This window comes from Panthera onca, chromosome D2 (genome assembly GCF_046562875.1).
Source record: "Panthera onca isolate mPanOnc1 chromosome D2, mPanOnc1 haplotype 2, whole genome shotgun sequence".
Taxonomy (NCBI): Eukaryota; Metazoa; Chordata; class Mammalia; order Carnivora; family Felidae; genus Panthera; species Panthera onca.
The window spans coordinates 70,950,723-70,968,866 of NC_138349.1; the positions used below are offsets into that span (position 1 = coordinate 70,950,723).

At 48.1% G+C, this 18,144-nt stretch overlaps 1 protein-coding gene across 4 annotated transcripts in view; it reads left to right on the forward strand.

Annotated features, from left to right (window-relative positions):
- The window catches only part of GALNT2 (polypeptide N-acetylgalactosaminyltransferase 2), a 193,311-nt gene that overhangs the window by 120,864 nt on the left and 54,303 nt on the right, over nucleotides 1-18,144 (forward strand). For all 4 annotated transcript variants that reach the window (XM_078434242.2, XM_078434240.2, XM_078434241.2 and 1 more), the window contains exon 3: nucleotides 3,512-3,665. In XM_078434242.2, the coding sequence (XP_078290368.1) occupies nucleotides 3,512-3,665 (154 nt within the window). The remainder of the gene's footprint in view (nucleotides 1-3,511; nucleotides 3,666-18,144) is intronic.

Here is an 18,144-nt window from a genome sequence, read left to right on the forward strand (position 1 = left end):
AAAGAAGTACACGATGATTTATGGATGGCATTTTTTAAAAGTCAGGCTCTTCAGACTTTGTACGTGTTGTTTTGACTGTTTCCCTCCAACCTGTAACTTAGGCCCAGCGTGTTCCGTTGTCTCTGCATCCGGCTGCTTCCCCTAATGCCCGGGTGGGGATGGGGCACGCATGCCCTCTGAGAGCCATGCTCTCTCTTTCCTGCCTCTGCTCTCTGGGTGGCTCCAGCCCTAGGAATTCTATAGAATACAGAACTGATTTCTATAACGGTTCTTTAGCCCGGTGGTTTTCAGATTATGGGGTGTGACCCATCATTCGAGCATGAAGCCACTTTTGTGGTGCTGCACCCACGTAAGAAAAACAGGTCAAATGGATCCATCTGTTCATACAGAGGAAGGCTGAAACCTTCATTTCAATTGTGTGCCTACGTATGTGTGTTCACGTGTCGGGGACATGATATAAAATGTGTGTCATAGTCAAACGTGTTTGAGAGTCCCTGCCGTATTCTGACATACTGCTGAACTTCCGTGACAGAAAAACCAGTTATAACCTGTCTCCAGTAAAATGGTCGCACGCCTTGGGAAAAGTGTCCCAAGGCAAGGCAGAGTCCACAAGGGTCCCGTGGAAGATGTTCCCAAGTCGGAAGGGGTCACTGTGGGCTGCTTCAGAGGGGGTTCCTGCAGTCTTTGGAGGGTGGCTTCTCCTACATTACTCCTACTCATTCTTCACTTCTCAGTTCAAATATTCCTTCCCCGGGGGAAGCCTTCCCTACTCCCCCTGTCTACATCAGTTTCCTCTGTTAGGTGCCTCCGTAGAACTACATTTCTTAGTATCAGAACACCTAGCTCGGTTGTTAATGAGACAGTGATTCGGTATAGTCATTTTATTATTATCTGTCTCCCTCCATCTCCTAGAACATGACCTCCACTGGGCAGGCATCAGGTCTGTTTTCGCTCACTGTATCTGCAGGAGCCAACACAATGCCTAGCATATAGTCCACACTTCGTATACACCAATGGCTTGGGGCCAAGTCCCCACAGTCACCCGGCATCAGGAACCCCGTAAAACCCTCTGCTGTACTCATGTCTTTTCTAGAAGGGGGGAAGGTTTTCTATTACAAGGAGATCTATAGGTGGGATTGAAGCCCCAGGAACTCAGCAGAAGCCTTGCCCCACCAGGCCAGGAGTAAGCTGACTCCCTTCTTACTGTCCCCAGCGCTCCAGGTGACGGTCACGGAGAGCATAAGCAGAGTGACAGACAGAACTTCTCTTGGGTGACGGTCCCTTCTCTGGTTGTGGCTGGGGCTCCACGGTTCCTGGTGCCTCGTGGTAGTAACGAATATTCAGGCCTTTACACATGAGTTGGAACCGGCTCATTTGGATTCCGTAGTGAGTACTGCAGACATAGATCTTAGCTGAGGCTCTGATTTGTGTTAGTCCAAGCACAGATGGGTGGTTTTTTTCTTCCCTATCCTCAAGAGTCTGTGAGGGTGAAGGCAGAAAGGTGGGGAGAGAGGAGGATCCAGAAGTATTTCCAGGGTTGCCCTAGCATGAAAGACATGTTTCCAAAAAGGTGTTTTGGAAACGTTTTATTTTAGGCGGAAGAAAACGCTGACACTGTGGCCAGCTCCCATAACCTAACCAGACATTTTTCGGGGGCACAGCGTCGTCATAGCCAGGGAGCTCGTGAGTTTTGAAACTGCTTTTCCATTTGAGAGACTGGACCTCTGTGACCCCAAGCATCATTTCCACGGCAACCAGCTGTGATGAGATGGGGGTTCTGACCTCGCGGGACAATCGCAGCAAGAAACAGATGAGCTTGTAGATAGAAAATTTACTCTATGGCCTTGAACAGATCTCATGTAACCGAATCTCAGTTTCCTCATCTCTGAACCAGAGAAAGAAACGGGACGTGCCTTTGATTGGACGCGGAGAGATCCATGTTGGAAAAGCACGCATGTAGGTATTGTTGAGTTTAACGGAACAGCCCAGCGTTTGACAGGAGGCAGAAGACCTGTGGCCTGCACACATGTGCCTGTTGTGGGTAGCTGTCAACAGGCCTGCTCTCACGTCTCTGGCCAGCACCTCACTCTTTGTTAAACTGGCTTCCTGGCCGGTCCTGAATGGGGTAAGGTAGTTCACTGCCACCCCAGGGCGTTTGCACTGCAGTTCCCTGAGCATTTTCCTATACTGTTCCCAGAGGGCTCCGTGGCCCACTCCCTCCCTTTGGGTGTCTACTCGGACATTAGAGCCCCTATCAGACACCCCACAGAAAACGACCCCAGAACTATTTGCCCCTTAATGCCTTTTCTTCAGAGCACTGTGACCATTGGGACTTTCATAAGCTTCCTAGGGACAGGTTTGTTAATCTTCTTCTTTTTTCTTTTTTCTTTTTTCTTTTTTTTTTTTTTTGAGTTTGGTTCAAGTTTGCTACACCTACCAAACTGGCACATCGTAGGCCATTCAGTCCTCACGAAAAACCTTTTTTCATTGTTTTAAGTTCATTGATCTTTAGGAAACTCTTATTTCAAAGAATAAAATAAAAAAAAAAACCTACCCAAGATCATAAAGGTAGCAAGCGGTAGACAGGGGTCTAAAAGCCAGGGCAAACTTCAAGTCCTGAATATTCTCTCTGCCTTGAGTCGGCCTTTCCTTCTGTCTTTCCCTCTGAGCACTGATGCCTTTGCTGTGTCTCTGGGTCTGCGTTCATGATGCCCAGGCCTGCCCAGCCTCGCCCCAGCCTGCAGTGCCCTTTCCTCTAGATCCAGCTACAGCCAGTACTGCCCCTACCCCGGGTCCCAGTACAAACTCCCCACTCCGCTGTCGTGTTCTTGGAGAACCTCCTGCTTGGCCTTCTAGAGTGGCAGCAGCTAATCTGATCACGAGTCAGGGCTGACCCACGCATGGACAGGTCACCTGGGCCCCATTCCCTCTTGAAACGTGTGCTAGGAGGTGTCCGTGCTAGGATTGGTTCCTCTCACCTCCTCGTGGGGTCAGACGTGGCAGCAGCTTCGAGAAGAAGCCCTGAGAAGCGTCTCACCGAGGGATGTGGGGATCGCCTGTTCTTTGTCATTTCACGTTTAAACACTTACTTTCGTGTCACCCGATGTGACTCGACAGGATAGCCTTGCGTGTAATTTGGACATCATCTTTTTCACCGTATCTGGGATGCTTCTGGGCCTTACCGTAATCCCTGGAAAGGTGCAACAAGCAGGTAGTGATCTCCTTTCTTACCAAGTGTGTGTGGAACCATGCTTACGGATACCTTGGCTGGCACAGAATATCGCTCACTAGACAACACAGGAGGTCCGAGTCTCGTTGCAAACTGTCAGCATCCGGCTTTCCAATCTGGGCACGTGACGATGCTCGCTTGGGCTGTTTTCAGCTAGGTTGTGGACGAAAACTGCCATCAGAGAAAGCCGTGGGCTTCTGGTAGCACCGTTCACGTGGCGTGTGCTGGCCTCTGCTCTCATTTTCCCCTCGTCCCACACCCTCTGTCTGCTCTTTCTCTCAGGAAAAGTGCGGTGGCGGGACTTTAACCAGGAAGCTTACGTCGGAGGGACAATGGTCCGCTCCGGGCAGGACCCCTACGCCCGCAACAAATTCAACCAAGTGGAAAGTGATAAGCTGCGGATGGACAGAGCCATCCCGGACACCAGACATGACCAGTAAGTACTAAGCTGTGTGTCGGCCTGGGGCCTCCGCTTGCTTTCCCACACCTGGTGAGTAGCTTTGACCACGCAGCATTTTTCTTTTACTCTGGGACACTGAACGCGCATCGTGTCTCCGCGGGGCGGTAAAACTCGGAAAAGGCATACGGCATTGGGGCTCCACTCCCTGGAAGAGACAGGCCCGCTGGGGATGGGATTCTAGTCTTTCGGATCCCCCAAGGCAGTATCGAGAGGCCGTGGGTGGCTGGCCAGAGGGTGGGGGGTCAGCATGAGAAGGGCATGTCATCTCTCAAACCCCTTCCCAAACACGCATAATTTGCCATAGTTCGTAGCGTCGTCGGAAGGAAGGAAATCTGAATTCTTGCTCTATTAGGACAGCTTAACTCAGAAATGTTGTAGAGGGGCGCCTGGGTGGCTCAGTCGGTTGAGCGTCCCACTTCGGCTCAGGTCATGATCTCACAGCTTGTGGGTTCAAGCCCCGCATCGGGCTCTGTGCTGACTGCTCAGAGCCTGGAGCCTGTTTCAGATTCTGTGTCTCCCTCTCTCTCTGACCCTCCCCCGTTCATGCTCTGTCTCTCTCTGTCTCAAAAATAAATAAACGTTAAAAAAAAAAAAAAATTAAAAAAAAAAAAAAAAAAAAAAAAAGAAATGTTGTAGAGACTGGAAAGGGGAAAGGAACAACCCCGGCAGGGTGGATGTGAAACTGAGCTGAAACACAGAGACAGAGGAGGACTACGTCCTTCTCTTGACTCTTCAGGGATCTGGGACCCGAGGGCAGAGGGCACTCCAGGGTTCATCGGGCTCGGCTGATGAGGTCTCCAGGCATTCTAACGTGAGTTTGTCACCGCTTACTGTCAGGCCTCACTGCCGCTACACCTCTCAGCCTTGCTGGTAAGAAGCTCTGACTGGGAGGCTGGTCACATGGAGATCATTGCGGGGGTTGGGCTTGTTGCAGATTGTTAAAAAATAAAGAGTTGTATTTGGAGGACAGCTGTTTCCTGGCTGTTTGGTAGGCGTTCCTGCTCACCGGGTTACTTAGGGAGTCATTCATCGTCCTGGATGACACATCCACTGCGACTCAGACACTGTGTTCGGGTCCTGGGATTCCAGACAGAAGAGTCTCTGGCCCCAGTCCCGTTCTGGCTGGGGATGGGGCGGGGGTGGGGTGGGGTGGGTAACAGGTGCACCAGGAAGCGAGGGGGGATGGTACCCCAGGGCTTGGACAGTCTGCTCTAAAGCAGTGCAGCCAGGGCCCCCAGGAGGTGGGAAGGTCAGGAGACGCCCGAAGGAGGGGGGAGTCCTGAGCTGGAGGCATCCAGAAAGAAGGACAGGGGCAAGGCCGTGACAGGCAGTGCTGGGCTTCCAGAGAGCCCATCAGCGATCGGATCGCCCTGCGTGTGTGTCCCAGGGACTGAGAGGAGGGTAAGCTGGTGAGGGACGACAGTCAGCTACCTTTCGCGTGAACACTTCTTCAAGTTTGGCTTGATTTTGTAAATTAGTAGCATGCACGGAAAGGGTGTTTTCCTCTCCTGCTTTCAGGGAAACTTGACTTAACCGTGTCGGTTAACCATTTAGCTGCCAGGTTATCACTCCCTTTGCTTAACGGTCTTTTTGCGTGTTTGTTTTACTGTGTGTGCGTGTTCTAGACAGCTCTGTGCTCCCACAGCAGCTCATAAGCAGGTAAATTTACAGGACTTTTGGACCAAGGAGTTAAGTGGACAGTGTGTGTGTGTGTGCATGAGAGAGAGAGAGAGAGAGAGATTTAATATATGAAACATATGGCTGATATATAATTATATGTGATACAGAATATTAAGAATCTTACCGTTTTTCTGAATCCAGTCCAGGAGATGGTCTTTGTTTAATGTGTCCTATAATCCATTAATTTTTTTTTTTCATAGGCAGCTTTGTTCAGTCTTCAGGCTGTGCTCCCGATTAAATTCAGCAGGGTTAGCTGTTGAACAGCCTATCTAAAAAGGTTTGCTGACCTGGGATCCACGGACCCCAGGGAGCCCACACGGAGGCCCTGGGACCCTGCGAGTCCTGGAGCTGTGTGTATGCACATGCCTGCATCTCTGGGGAGAGGTCACGAGTGCCGGTGTCCCCACCCCCCCCCTCCATCCCCAGGCTAACCAGACTGTCTGCACCCCACCTGTGCGAAGCGCTCCTCGGGGGCACTTACACGGTCCTTGAGAGTCAGACTCTGGACACAAAGGTTGTCTTCATTGCACGGAGAGGGAGGGGAGGGTCCCCCTTTGTTAAAAACCTGCCCAGTGATTAGGAGCAGCGGACTTAAGGCCAGAAAGGGGCACTGTGGCTTTTAAGAGGGGCTTGGCCTAAAACGTTCCAGCAGAATCTGGCTCAGAAACCTTACCTGGTGCTTTGAATCAACTGCTTCGAATCACATCTCCATGAGACGGTGTGAGTGTCACTGCACCGTTGGGTTGTGAGTGGTTTTCCTGCTGTGACTTTTCCTTAGAGCTGAGAGAAAGTAGTGTCTTTGTGATGGCTCATCAGTGTGTGGGCTTCAAAGTCCCCCAAATTAAATACATGTGCGTATATAGCTTTTTTTTTTTCCAGTTTTTTGAAATACGAGTTTGTCCAAGCAGATGTTTGACTATTCCTCCCATGGTGGGAGGTGTTAGAGGTGAGTTTAATTTTAGTGCCAGCGACAGTGGCATTTTCATTTGCATGTGTTAAAGGAACAGCTGGGATGCCTTCCGTGTTGGTTTGACTTTGGCTAAATTAGTGTCTCCCCAAGTCAGTCAGATGCCTGAAACTGAGCCCATGTGCTGTCCTCGGAGCGTAAGCTCATACTGAATGTCAGGTTAAGGAGATCAAGTTGCCTCTGTGAATCTCCCCCGACCTCCACCATACCTCTCATTGAGAACTTTTAAAGACTTTGACCTTCTACATAAATGTTTTGTTTTGTTTTGTTGGGTTTTTTTTTTTTTTTTCCGTCTCACCATCTCTCCCTTCGTCTAGGATTATGGAAACATTTGAATTCAGCCTTCATGTGTGATAAATCTGAAAGCCATGCACGTGGTTCATTAAGAACAAGGTTTTTGGAGTCACATAGATCTTGGTCACGATCTTGGCAGCGAGGCGGCCCTTGACCTCGACCACCTCCCGGAGGAGTGCAGCCGCCTGGCCTTGATTTTCTCCATAATTCTTATCACCACCCACACACCATATGTTTTACTTATTTACATGTTCATCCGTCTTTACCCATTAGAATAGTGAGATACTGCCGCCAGGATCGTTACTGGACGACTGACGGCATTCGGGAAATTCAGTAAATATTTGTTGAGTGAATGTATTGCTCAGCACGTATGGTGAGCGCCTACTAAGTCATCAGTGATACTAAGAGTCATAAAAGAGCAAGGGAGATTTTTAGCAGTAGAGATCATATGAACCCCATGATGAACCCCAAATAAACATAACGTGTTTACATTCTTCCAGGACTGAAAAGCAATGCAATTACATCCCACCCTTTATTTCCTGTCCTTTGGGATAGATACAAGGCATCAGGTGTTCAGAGCCTTGCAAAAACAAAAACAAAACAAAACAAAACTTCACATATTTGGGCAATGTTTTATTTACCTTTTTTAAGTATATAAAATGTACTGGGCCCCCCTCCGCCCCCTGCAAAAAAAAAAAAAAAAAATACATACATAGAAGCAAGTAGCCTAGAAAAGCTTGTCAGGAGTGAAATCCTAGATCTGACATACAGGAAATGTTGGCTTATTCTAATAAGCCTTAGAAATTAGAAAATAGGAGCCCATCCTAGTCTTAACAGTACAGTTGCCCACTCAAAAAAAAAAATTCCCCTACTTGATTTAAATTTTTTTTAATATCTATTTATTTTTGAGAGAGACAGAGAGAGAGAGAGACAAAGCATGAGCAGGGGAGGGGCAGAGAGAGAGGGAGACACAGAATCTGAAGCAGGCTCTGGCCTCCGAGCTGTCAGCACAGAGCCCGACGCGGGGCTTGAACTCACAGACCGCGAGATCATGACCTGAGCCGAAGTCGGACGCTCAACCGATTGAGCCACCCAGGCGCCCCCCCCCCCGCCCAACTTCATTTAATTTTATTTGAAATCTCAAATAAATTACCAAGGCTAAAAGCAAATTAAAGACCAATGGGAATTTTGAAAATGCTTTTTCCGACTATTTAGGTCTTTCCCTTCCCACCTTTGGGAAGCTGTTGTTAGTGCCCGGGCGAAAGATCATACAGAACAGCGTTGGACAGACATAGATACGTATGGAAGGGGGAGCCAACAGGATGTGGCAGTGGGTCCGATGAGGGGTGTGATACGCCGTGAAGCAGAGCTCCAGGATGTATGGCTAAAACAAGGGAAGAGATGGGTCGCCTTAACTGAGATGAGGGGGCTGAGTGGAGCGGGTGCGGGGGACACGTCAGCAGTTAACGTTTGGACATGTTAAGTCCAAGGTACATTGTCTGTGATTGGACACGTGTCTGGTGTTCAGCAGAAAGGTCTTAGTGGGAATGTAAACTTGGGAATGGTCAGTATACGGGTGGCATTTAAAACTATGAGATGGACATCACCCCCCAGGGCAACGAACACAGAAAGGAGGAGAGGCCCAGAGACCGCCATTGAAATTCAGCTGTGGGTTAAAGCCAAGGCCAACACTTGGAGTACAGTCCCAACATGGTCGACCGCTGACTGTGTCCTCTGGGTGCTGAGGCCCCAGGGGAGGAGTACTCTTGTTACCCTGTCAGAGTAGAGGTGAGGAGGGGTGTGTTAAAGCCCCTCCCGAGTCCAACTCAGAAGAGTGTTGCGCTGTTTTTTGTTAGTGCGTGCGCACACACGCGTGTGTATTTTGTTTTGTTTGCCTAGAAATGCATCTGACGGGAAAGTCAAGTACAGGAATCAGGTGCAACCCAAGGAGTTTATATAGAGTATCGTTCTGTCTGCTGGGGAAAGCTGGAGCTGGTTTGCTTTAAAATTGTGTATATAAGTAAAATCAAACAAACCTTTAGGGGGGAAAGCCTTATTCCCTTGTTTCCTTCTTCTCCCTGTCAGCCGCACACCATTCCTTTCCATTTATTTATCCAAGTCCCTTAAAAACGAGAACTGCTTGATAAAAGGGCAGATTTTGTTCAGGTCTCAAAAGTTGAATTTCTAGCAAGTTGCTCTCTGTGCTACCCGCCCCCCCCCCCCCCGTCTTTTTTTTGATCACTAAATTAAAAATGAAGGGTTTTGAAACATTTTTGCGTCTAAAACTGAAATACTGCTCCTGACCATGGGTGATCTCAACTGCATCCCACAAAGGATCCTTCTCTAAGAGAGAAGTTTGTCCAAGGTGCACACCTAATGGCAGCCTTGAAATCGAGGGAACACTGTGTTTACTCTGTCTGTAAATTTGGGGTTACTTGTAAGGTTTGGTTTTGTTCCGTTCAGGATAATCACCCAAGGGCTGTGTTTTGAACCAGTTTCTTAAACGTCTAGCTGTAATGCAGCCCAAACCCAGAGAGGGGGACTCTTGAGGGGCCATTCTTTTCTTTCTTTCCTGCTTTTATTTTTTAGAAACCTTTCAACACGAGGGCAGGCATTGAAGTAACCGGCTGGGCTGTTTAGTCTGGCTGGAGTGTCCGCGTTGATATCAGTGGTTTTAAGAGTAGCTAATCGGGATTAAGGGTTGTGGGGAAAGGTACAATCCAACTTTTCATTGTTACTCAGTGAGCGTAAACACCGTGAAAGCCAAGAAAAAGTTTTCTATGTCAACTCAGCTGCCCGGAGTGAGGTTTTGGTGTGGGCCGTTATGTTAGGGGGACACAGAGTTTGGTTTTTAGGAGAGCAGAAGATCCGGGGAAACAAGAGGAGTGGAGTGTGGCTCCGGAGGAGTCTGGCTTCTCGTGAGTTGGGGGGTGGGGGTCTCTTGGGGCCCGGGGCTTTGTTTTCATTTCACATTTTTCTTATAAAAGTGGCATCTTACAAACGTGCATGAGCAGCTGACCCTCTTCTGTGGCGGCTGCTCTGGGACAGAGCTGATCTGCTCCCTCGGCAGCTCAGCGGGGCTCAGACCTGCTTTGGCAGACCCGAGTCACCTTCCTGTGTCCCACCCGCAGGGTCCTGGGACAGGAGACAGGTGCTTCTCTAAGCAGGGGCCCCCCCAGCTCCCTCTGAGTTTCAGGTGGCCTCGCGGGCATTTGTGGCCGGTGGGGCAGAGGGGGTTTGGCTGCGGCACAACAGCGAGGCTTTAAGCTCTGTTGCATAGTAACGGCAACAAAATATTTATTGGGACGTTTTATCAGTGTCATGACCTGCGCTCAGCCTTTTATGTGCATTGATTTTATTTAATCTGCTGGCACTCCTGCGAGGTGGGTGGGGAGATCCTTCTCCTGATGACATCATCCGCCAGTCTCCAGAAGCGGGGGGGGGGGGGGGGGGGGGGGGGGGAATGGAGAGCCCGCCTCCAGAGAGCCCAGGAGCCTCGCCCCCACGGGAAGCAGAGTCGCTGACGGCGTGCCCCCTCGCCCTTGCCCTTGGCAGGTGGCTTTTTCCCACGCCTGGTCTTCAGGCACGAGGCCCGAAAGTACCCAAAAAGCAATCGATCCCGATTGGCCACTGCCATTGCTGGTGGAATCCCGGGAGGTTGAGAAGAAGCAAGGTTTCTGCTTCTGTCTTTCCGGTGTCAGTTCTCCGCGGGTCACATGATAGAAGAGTGTGCTCCGTTTCTGTTCCCCGGGGGGCGGGGGAGGGACCTGCATGCCACCTGGACAGTCGCAGGCGGCCGGCCTCCAGGCTCTCTGCTCTCACGGGCCCCCCGCCGCCCCATCCCACGGCCTGACCTGCACCTGACGTGTGCAATCCCGGCCACGGCCTCGCCACCGTTCACCAGCCTGTTGTGTTCTGTGTTTGTTTTGCTTGCTTTTATTTGTAGTGTTTTTATAAAAACCAGCTCCGGCAATAGGCTACTCTTCCTTTTCCCCTTATCCGTTCCCCTTTTTGACCATTTGAGGCCTCCTCTGCATCTAAAACAAAGAATGCCCCGGACTGGGAGACGATATAAGGCGAAGACAGTGGACGCTGTCTGTGCCTTGTGTGAGCAGCTCCGAAGGGCCTGGTGGAGGCCTTCTCGTAAAAAGATCAGCAGCAAACGTTTTGAAAGCTCAATCCCTGAGTGGCTGTGCACACGTGTGGCTCAGTTTCCCCCGGCTGGGACTCTGGCTTATAGTTTGGGCAGAGACGGATGGTCCTAAATGAGTAACGTGATTTTGTTTCTTTCTTCTTCGGTCCCCTTTCCACCAGCATCCTGGGAATACAGCGGTGTGCACGAAGGTCCTCTCGGTGCTCGAGGAGCTCGCAGTGCAGGGGGAGAGGCGGTGGCTAATGGACAGTGGCGTAGTCCAGTCCATTGGGTGGTCCGGGAAGGGCAATCTTGTCCTTTTTAAAAATTTTTTCAGTGTTTATTCATATTTTTAGAGAGCGAGAGCGCAAGCAGGGGAGGGGCAGAGAAAGAGGGAGACACAGAATCTCAAGCAGGCTCCAGGCTCTGAGCTGTCAGCACAGAGCCCTGACGCAGGGCTCGAACCCACGAACCGAGAAATCATGACCTGGGTTGAAGTCGGACGCCTAACCAACTGAGCCACCCAGGTGTCCCAACAATCTTGTGTTTTAATTAGAATATTTACTCCATTTACATTTAGTGCAGGTTCTGATGTATTTGGGTTTAACACTGGCATCTCTGTCAATGTTCTATTTATGCCACGTTTTGTGTTCCTTTTCCTCCTCTTTCCTGCTTCTTTTAGATTATTTCTCTCTTTGTTAGCTTGTTGCATTCTTTACTTATGAGAGTCTAATACAAATGAATAATTTTATTATTTCCTGAATAATGCACAGACCTCATAGCACTTGACCCCGTTAGCTCTCCTACCCTCTTTGACACTCTTTATTGCCATATGGTCTAATTCTCTCTATGTGTAAACTCCACAGGACATCTTCTGGTGTTTTGTGTAGTAAATATCCTTTTGATTTATTCACGTATTTATATTTTTTCCTTATTTCTTATAATTTTCACTTTTCCTCCTGGGACCATTTTTCACCTGCCTGAGAACTATTAGTATTTCTCTTAGTGCCAGTTTTCTGGCAATGAATTCTCTCCCTTTATTGTCTCAAAATAAATTTGTCCTTTACTTCACTTTTACTTTTGAAAAGTATTTTCATTGAATTTAGAATTCCAGGTTGACCAAAGCTTGGGCAACTTTTCTATAGTCATTCTGTGGTCTTCGGGCTTCCATTGTTTCTGGTAAAACATCAACTGTTGATCTTACTGTAGCATTTTTGAAGGCATTTTAACTTTTTCCTCTGGCTTCCTTAAAGATACTTCTCTTTGTCTTTGGTTTTCAGAAATTTCACTGGAATGTGCCTAAGTGTCTTCTTTGTATTGAACCTGTTTGGGTTTGTAGATTTCCTGAATCTGTTGCTTCCTGTCTTTGGCAAGCTTCTCTTCTGCCCCATTTTCTCTCCTGTCTCCCTCTGGGCCCTAAATACATCTTTGTTAGAGATTTCAGCATGTCCTGTGTCCCTCTTGTGCTCTTTTCCATTTTATGTATCCTTTTCTATTCTTTGTGCTTTAACCTAGGTATAATTTTATTGGCTTTCCTTCTGGTTTACTGATTCTTTGCTATCTCTATTTTGCTTTTTTTTTTTTTTTTTAACGTTTATTCATATTTTAGAGAGAGTGGTGGGGGGTGGGTAGGTGCAGTGAGAGAGAGGTGACAGAGGATCCGAAGTGGGCTCCGGGCTGACAGAGCCTCATGTAGGGCTCGAACTCATGAACTGTGAGATCACAGCCTGAGCGGAAGTCAGACACTTAACTGACTGAGCCACCCAGGTGCTCCCATACCTATTTGGCTTTTAAGTCCATCTGCTGAATTCTTAATTTTAGTTATTTTATTTTGTTGTGTATGAACAAATAATAGAGATATTTAAAGGGCCTCCTTGATGTTTTCATCCTCCAAAGAGGATTTCGTTTTGCTCTGTGACAGGCGAAAAAGGGCAGATCGCCTCGGGCAGGGCTGGCACCGAGCTGGCATCATCTGGGTTTCAGTCTTTTGTAAAACACTGATGAGTTCCCAGTTCTCTTTTGCTATTGGAAGGGAGCCCTTTGGGATTCCACCTGGAAGTCTGCGATGTTTATTAGAGCCCCTTTTTCCTTGGCGAGACCTGAACGGCAGTTCTGGCTTCCACAGCTCCGTGACACCTGCAGAAACTTACCTTGCTTTGCCTCCTGCAAAGCCATCACTTCTGCTTAGCTTCTCCAGTCTGTCGGCTTCACGCCACGTGAGGGGAAGAGGGATCAGAGAATGTTGGCCTTACTCTGGGGGCCTCTCTTCTTTCTGGGAACCCGGCCCTGTAACACCCAGCTGCCTTGTTAACTCTCCAGTGCCTTCAAATAGACTTTTTGGTGTGTTTCATCCAACGTTTCTAGTAGCTTCTTGTGGGCAGATTGGTCTATACCAAGGAACTTTGCTATTACTGAAAGCAGGGAAAAAAACCCTGAGTGTTCTGTTTGGAATCCAAATTCAGTCCGAATCTTGACAGTTCATAAATTTTTCTCTGAGCAGCACTGTCTATCCCCAGTCCGAATAAGTAGAAATAGCTATGGGGGTGCCCGGGTGGCCCAGTCGATTAAGTGTCTGACTCTTGGTTTCAGCTCAGGTCATGATCTCACAATTTGTGAGTTTCAGCCCCACAAGGGGCTCCTCACTGACAGTGCAGAGCCTGCTTGGGATTCTCTCTCTCCGCCCCCCATCTTTCTCTGCCCCTCCAATGCTCACTCTCCCTGTCTTTCTCAAAATAAATAAATAAACTTAAAAAAAGAAAAAGGAGAAAAGGAAGTAGCTGTGGACTTGAGTGGTTAATGGCTCTGTCACTTAACTCCCAGACTAAGGTCGGAACAATCTCTCTAAACTCCTGAGTTTCTTATCTGCGAAACCACAACAGTGCATGCCCTGTCCATCTTACACATAGTTGTTAGGCTCAGATATGTGTGAAAGAGCTTCATAAACTACAAACAGCCCCACAGAATATTATCGTATTGTTATCGTGTGTGACGAGCAGCTTATGTATATGTGAAATCAGCTTTGAGAGCTTTGCTCTCGATACGTGTGTGCCATTGAGGGCAGACGTTCAGCCTTCTTTGTCTGAACGGCTCTGTTGTGCTGAGGTCTTGTAGGTCTGGGTCTTGTCGTGCAGCGCAACCCTGGAGCTTGTTGGCATTGACCGAAAACAGTTGAGGACATAACTGAAATAGCGATTTCCCCCTGTTTCAAAAGGAAAGTAGAGCAAGGAGAAGGGGTCCTTTGTATGTTGCTTGGTAAATGCGATGAATCTTTGGGTCTGAACAAACCATCCTGTTTCAGCCACCGTCTTAAACCCGTTGCTTCGCCACCACCATGGAACTGTTAAAATTTTTTCTCTTCTTTTTTAATGGGAAGGATTTTGTCTATTTTAGGAAACAGTCAAAACAGTGTAAAATGTGTTTCGACTCTCTCAGCCCCTTAGGCTGTATATTTTACTTTTTCTGGAACACTGTGATTTCAGAGATCACTTGTGACTTCTCTGATGAGCTTGAGAGGAGCGGCATTGCCAGCTCATGGTACCTGCGTTCTTGCACTTGGAACGTCTGCCCATTCGCTGGTAGAGCTGACCAGTCCCCACATACCCTGGAGTGCTAAGCGGTGTGGCCGAATCTTTGAGAACCCCGATCTCTGTCCCAATCTGTAAAAATAGAAGTACAGACTTTTAAAATTAACACTCAACTACGCTGGATCAACTGTGATTTCTTCTATCAGGCAATGATGGGAGAAGAAAACCCACGTCTTTGGAAATTTGAATCTGTTAAAAGAATACCCCAATAAGAAAATTGCACTCAGATTTGAAGTTTTATATTGAGTTTTTTTTTTTTTTTTTTTTTTTGACTCTTGCATTCATGCGTTCATTTAGCAGGCATTCGAGAGCTTCCTGTGTGACAGGTGTTTTTCTGGTCACTAGGGAAACAATAATGAACAAAACTGATGGTAAAATTTCTCTGCCGCCTAGAGCGTAGACTGAGGGGGTAGGAGTGGAAGACAGCAAAAACGAGTGATTCAGCTCTATGACAATAAGATGTTAAATGCAACAGAGAGAAATAAACTAAGCGTGGGGTCAGAGAGTATGATAGTCAAGGTCAGAGGTCCAATATTAAATAAGTGGTAAGGCACAGTGAAAGAAACAGTCAACAAAATGAAAAGGCACCAACAGAATGAGAGAAAATATTTACAAATCGTGTATCTGATTAATATAAAAAACATAGAAGGAGCTCATACAACTCAATAGCTCTTTCTGGGTATTTTTCTTTATGTATTTTTTAATCTATTTTATTAATATTTAATATAATTAAAACATATACTTTTAAGTATATATATTTATATATACATATAAATTTTAAATATATATAATTCTAAATACATATATATTTATAGGTACATATGAATGTACCTCTAAATACATATATATATGTAATTTTATGTAAAATGGGCAAAGGACCTGAATAAACATTTTTCCAAAGAAATTATATGAGTGGCCAACAAGGACATGAGAAGGTACTCAGAATTACTAATCTTCAGGGAAATGCACATCAAAACCACCAGGAGATACCACTACGTCTCCTCGCATGCCTGTCATCAAAACAAGAAATAAGAAATGTTGGTGAGAATGTGGAGAAGAGGAAACTGTTCCACGCTGTTGGTGAGAATGCCAACTGGTGCGGCCACTCTGGAAAACAGCATGGAGGTTCCTCAAAACATTAAAAATAGCACTACTCTTTGGTCCAGCAACTCTGCTCCTGGGTATGTATCCAAGGGAAATGACATCAGCGTCTCAAAGAGAGAGCAGCAGCATTTTTAATGTTTATAGCAGCACTATTTATAACAGCCGACACACGGAGCAGCGTAAGCGTCCATAGGTGGATGAATAAAGAAATGTCTCACGCACGCGCACACACACACACACACACACACACACACACTGATATATTCTTTAGCCATAAAAAAGTAGGAAATCTGTCATTTGTGACAACATGAATGGACCTTGAGGGCATTATGCTAAGTGAAATAAGTCAGAGAAAGGCAACTATTCCTCTCCGATCTCCCATATATGTGGAATCCAAAAAAAAAAAAAAAAAAAAGGAAAAAGAAGAACAAACTTCTAGAAAAAGAGATCAGGTTTGTGATTGCCAGAGGTGGGGGTGGGGGAGGGAGATCTGAAGAAAGGTGATCAAAAGACACAAACGTCCAGTGGCAATAATCCATAGGTACTGGGAGTGTCCTATGCAGCATGGTGACTCTCGTTAACACTGCTGTGTGGCATGTTTGAAACTTGCTGAGAGAGTAGGCCCTAAGAGTTCTCATCGCAAGGAAAACTAAGCTTTTCTTCCCTTCGTTCCTTTGTGTCTGTCTATATGAGATGACGGGTGTGAACTAAACTTACTGTGCTAATTACTTCACAGTATATGTTTGTTTTTTTTTTTTTAACGTTTATTTTATTTTTGAGACAGAGAGCGACAGAGCATGAACGGGGAAGGGGCAGAGAGAGAGGGAGACACAGAATCGGAAGCAGGCTCCAGGCTCTGAGCCATCAGCCCAGAGCCCGACGCGGGGCTCGAACTCACGGACCATGAGATCGTGACCTGAGCTGAAGTCGGACGCTTAACCGACTGAGCCACCCAGGCGCCCCCACAGTATATGTTAAATCGTTATGCCGCACACCTTATTCGGTGCTTTATACCAATTATATCTCAGTAAAACCGGGGGAAAGTAAACAGGTCATTAGGGAAGGCTCTCACTGGCAGGAAGGCATGTAGCAAAGATCTGAGGGAGGGACAAGGGAGTGCCATCTGGATAACAGGGAAAAGATGCCCTTTAGGGGACGTGGCAAGGGAAAGTCCCCGAAGAGGGAGTGTGCCAGGCATATCCGGGTGGCAGGGAAGCCGGCGTGGCTGAGCAGGGGGAGGAGGAGGTGTGAGAGGGGTCAGGGCCCCTGGGAACCTTGGAGGCTTCTTGTAAGGACGCTGGGCATTCCTCTGAGAGAGGGGAGCCGCTGCAGGTTTTAGAGCAGAAGAACGTCGTCTGAATTAAGTGTGCAAAGCGTCGGTCTTTTCAAGGTGGCTGTGTTAGGACCAGGCCTGTTTTGGGGGTGTGAGTGGGAGATGCGAGAACAGAAGCAGAGAAACCCCCGGAAGGGACGCTGACGTTGGCTCAGAGCCGTGGGTTAGCAGAAGAGCTGATGAGAAGTGGTTGGATTCTGGATGCATCTTAAAGGCAGAGTCGAGGTGATGCTGAATGGCTGGGTGTGGAGGGCTGAAGGATGAGGCCAAGGACCTTGTCTCAACAGCCTGAAGAAGGGACTCGCCCCTTCCTGAGAGGAGGAGCAGGAGGGCTAGCGGGTGCTGCTGCCGACTGCCCAAGTTCAAATCCCGGTGTCCCTTCTGAGCTGCCTGACCTCGGCACAGCGCCGAGCCCCCTGTGCCAGTTTCCTTTGGTATAAGTTGGGCATGCCATGGGGCCGCGGTGAGGAATGAATGGGTTAACACTTGTACGCCCCTCAGCACGGTGACCTGCACACAGTAGGCGCTGCATGAGCGTCAGCCGTGGGTAGGGCAGCCTTGCTACAAAGCCCAGGAGGGAACTTTGCATCCAAGTGGAAGGCTCAAGTAGGCAGTGGAGATACGTGAAAATCTAGAATTCAGGGCACAAGCCTGCATAGAGGCCAGACATTTGGGATTTGGAAACAGTTCAACGTGGTCTTTAAAACCATTCCGTTATCCATCCCTGAATGTGCGTTATTAAGCACGGAGAGATTTCTGATCGCCACAATGGCTTCCACGTTAGCAGGTTTGTTCTCCACGGCTTTTTTTCCCCTTTGTGGTGATTGTTGTATTTCCTCCGGTATCCACGCTGTGACCCTTGCAGCCAACACCTTTTTATGGCTGGCAGTTCCTTTTTATGTTCTCTTACACTAAGTGCAAAGGCCAGGGTGCTGCCTGTTCTTGATGTTGATGTGCAGGTGCCGTGTGTGGAACCCGGAACGGCCCCCGTATGTTGTCGGGAGCTAGAGGAAAGCCTGTCTGATTCTGGTTGTCGAACGTGGGACTGTGAACCATCCACGGGGCTTGGAGTGCCTCTCTGTTCTCCTGGCATGCCTTCCAAGTGAACTCCTTCTCTCCTTGCCTCTCAGTCCAGTCCCTGGCTTCTCCCCCTCAGCATTACTGCACGTGCTGGGGCGCCTGAGTGGCTCGGTCCGTTGAGCGTCCAACTTTGGGTCAGGTCATGATCTCACGGTTCGTGAGTTCGGGCCCCACATTGGGCTCGCTGCTGTCACCCTGTCACTGCAGAGCCTCCTTCAGATCCTCTGTTCCCCTCTCTCTCTGTCCCTCTCCCACTTGCACTGTCCCCTAAAGGAAGGAAG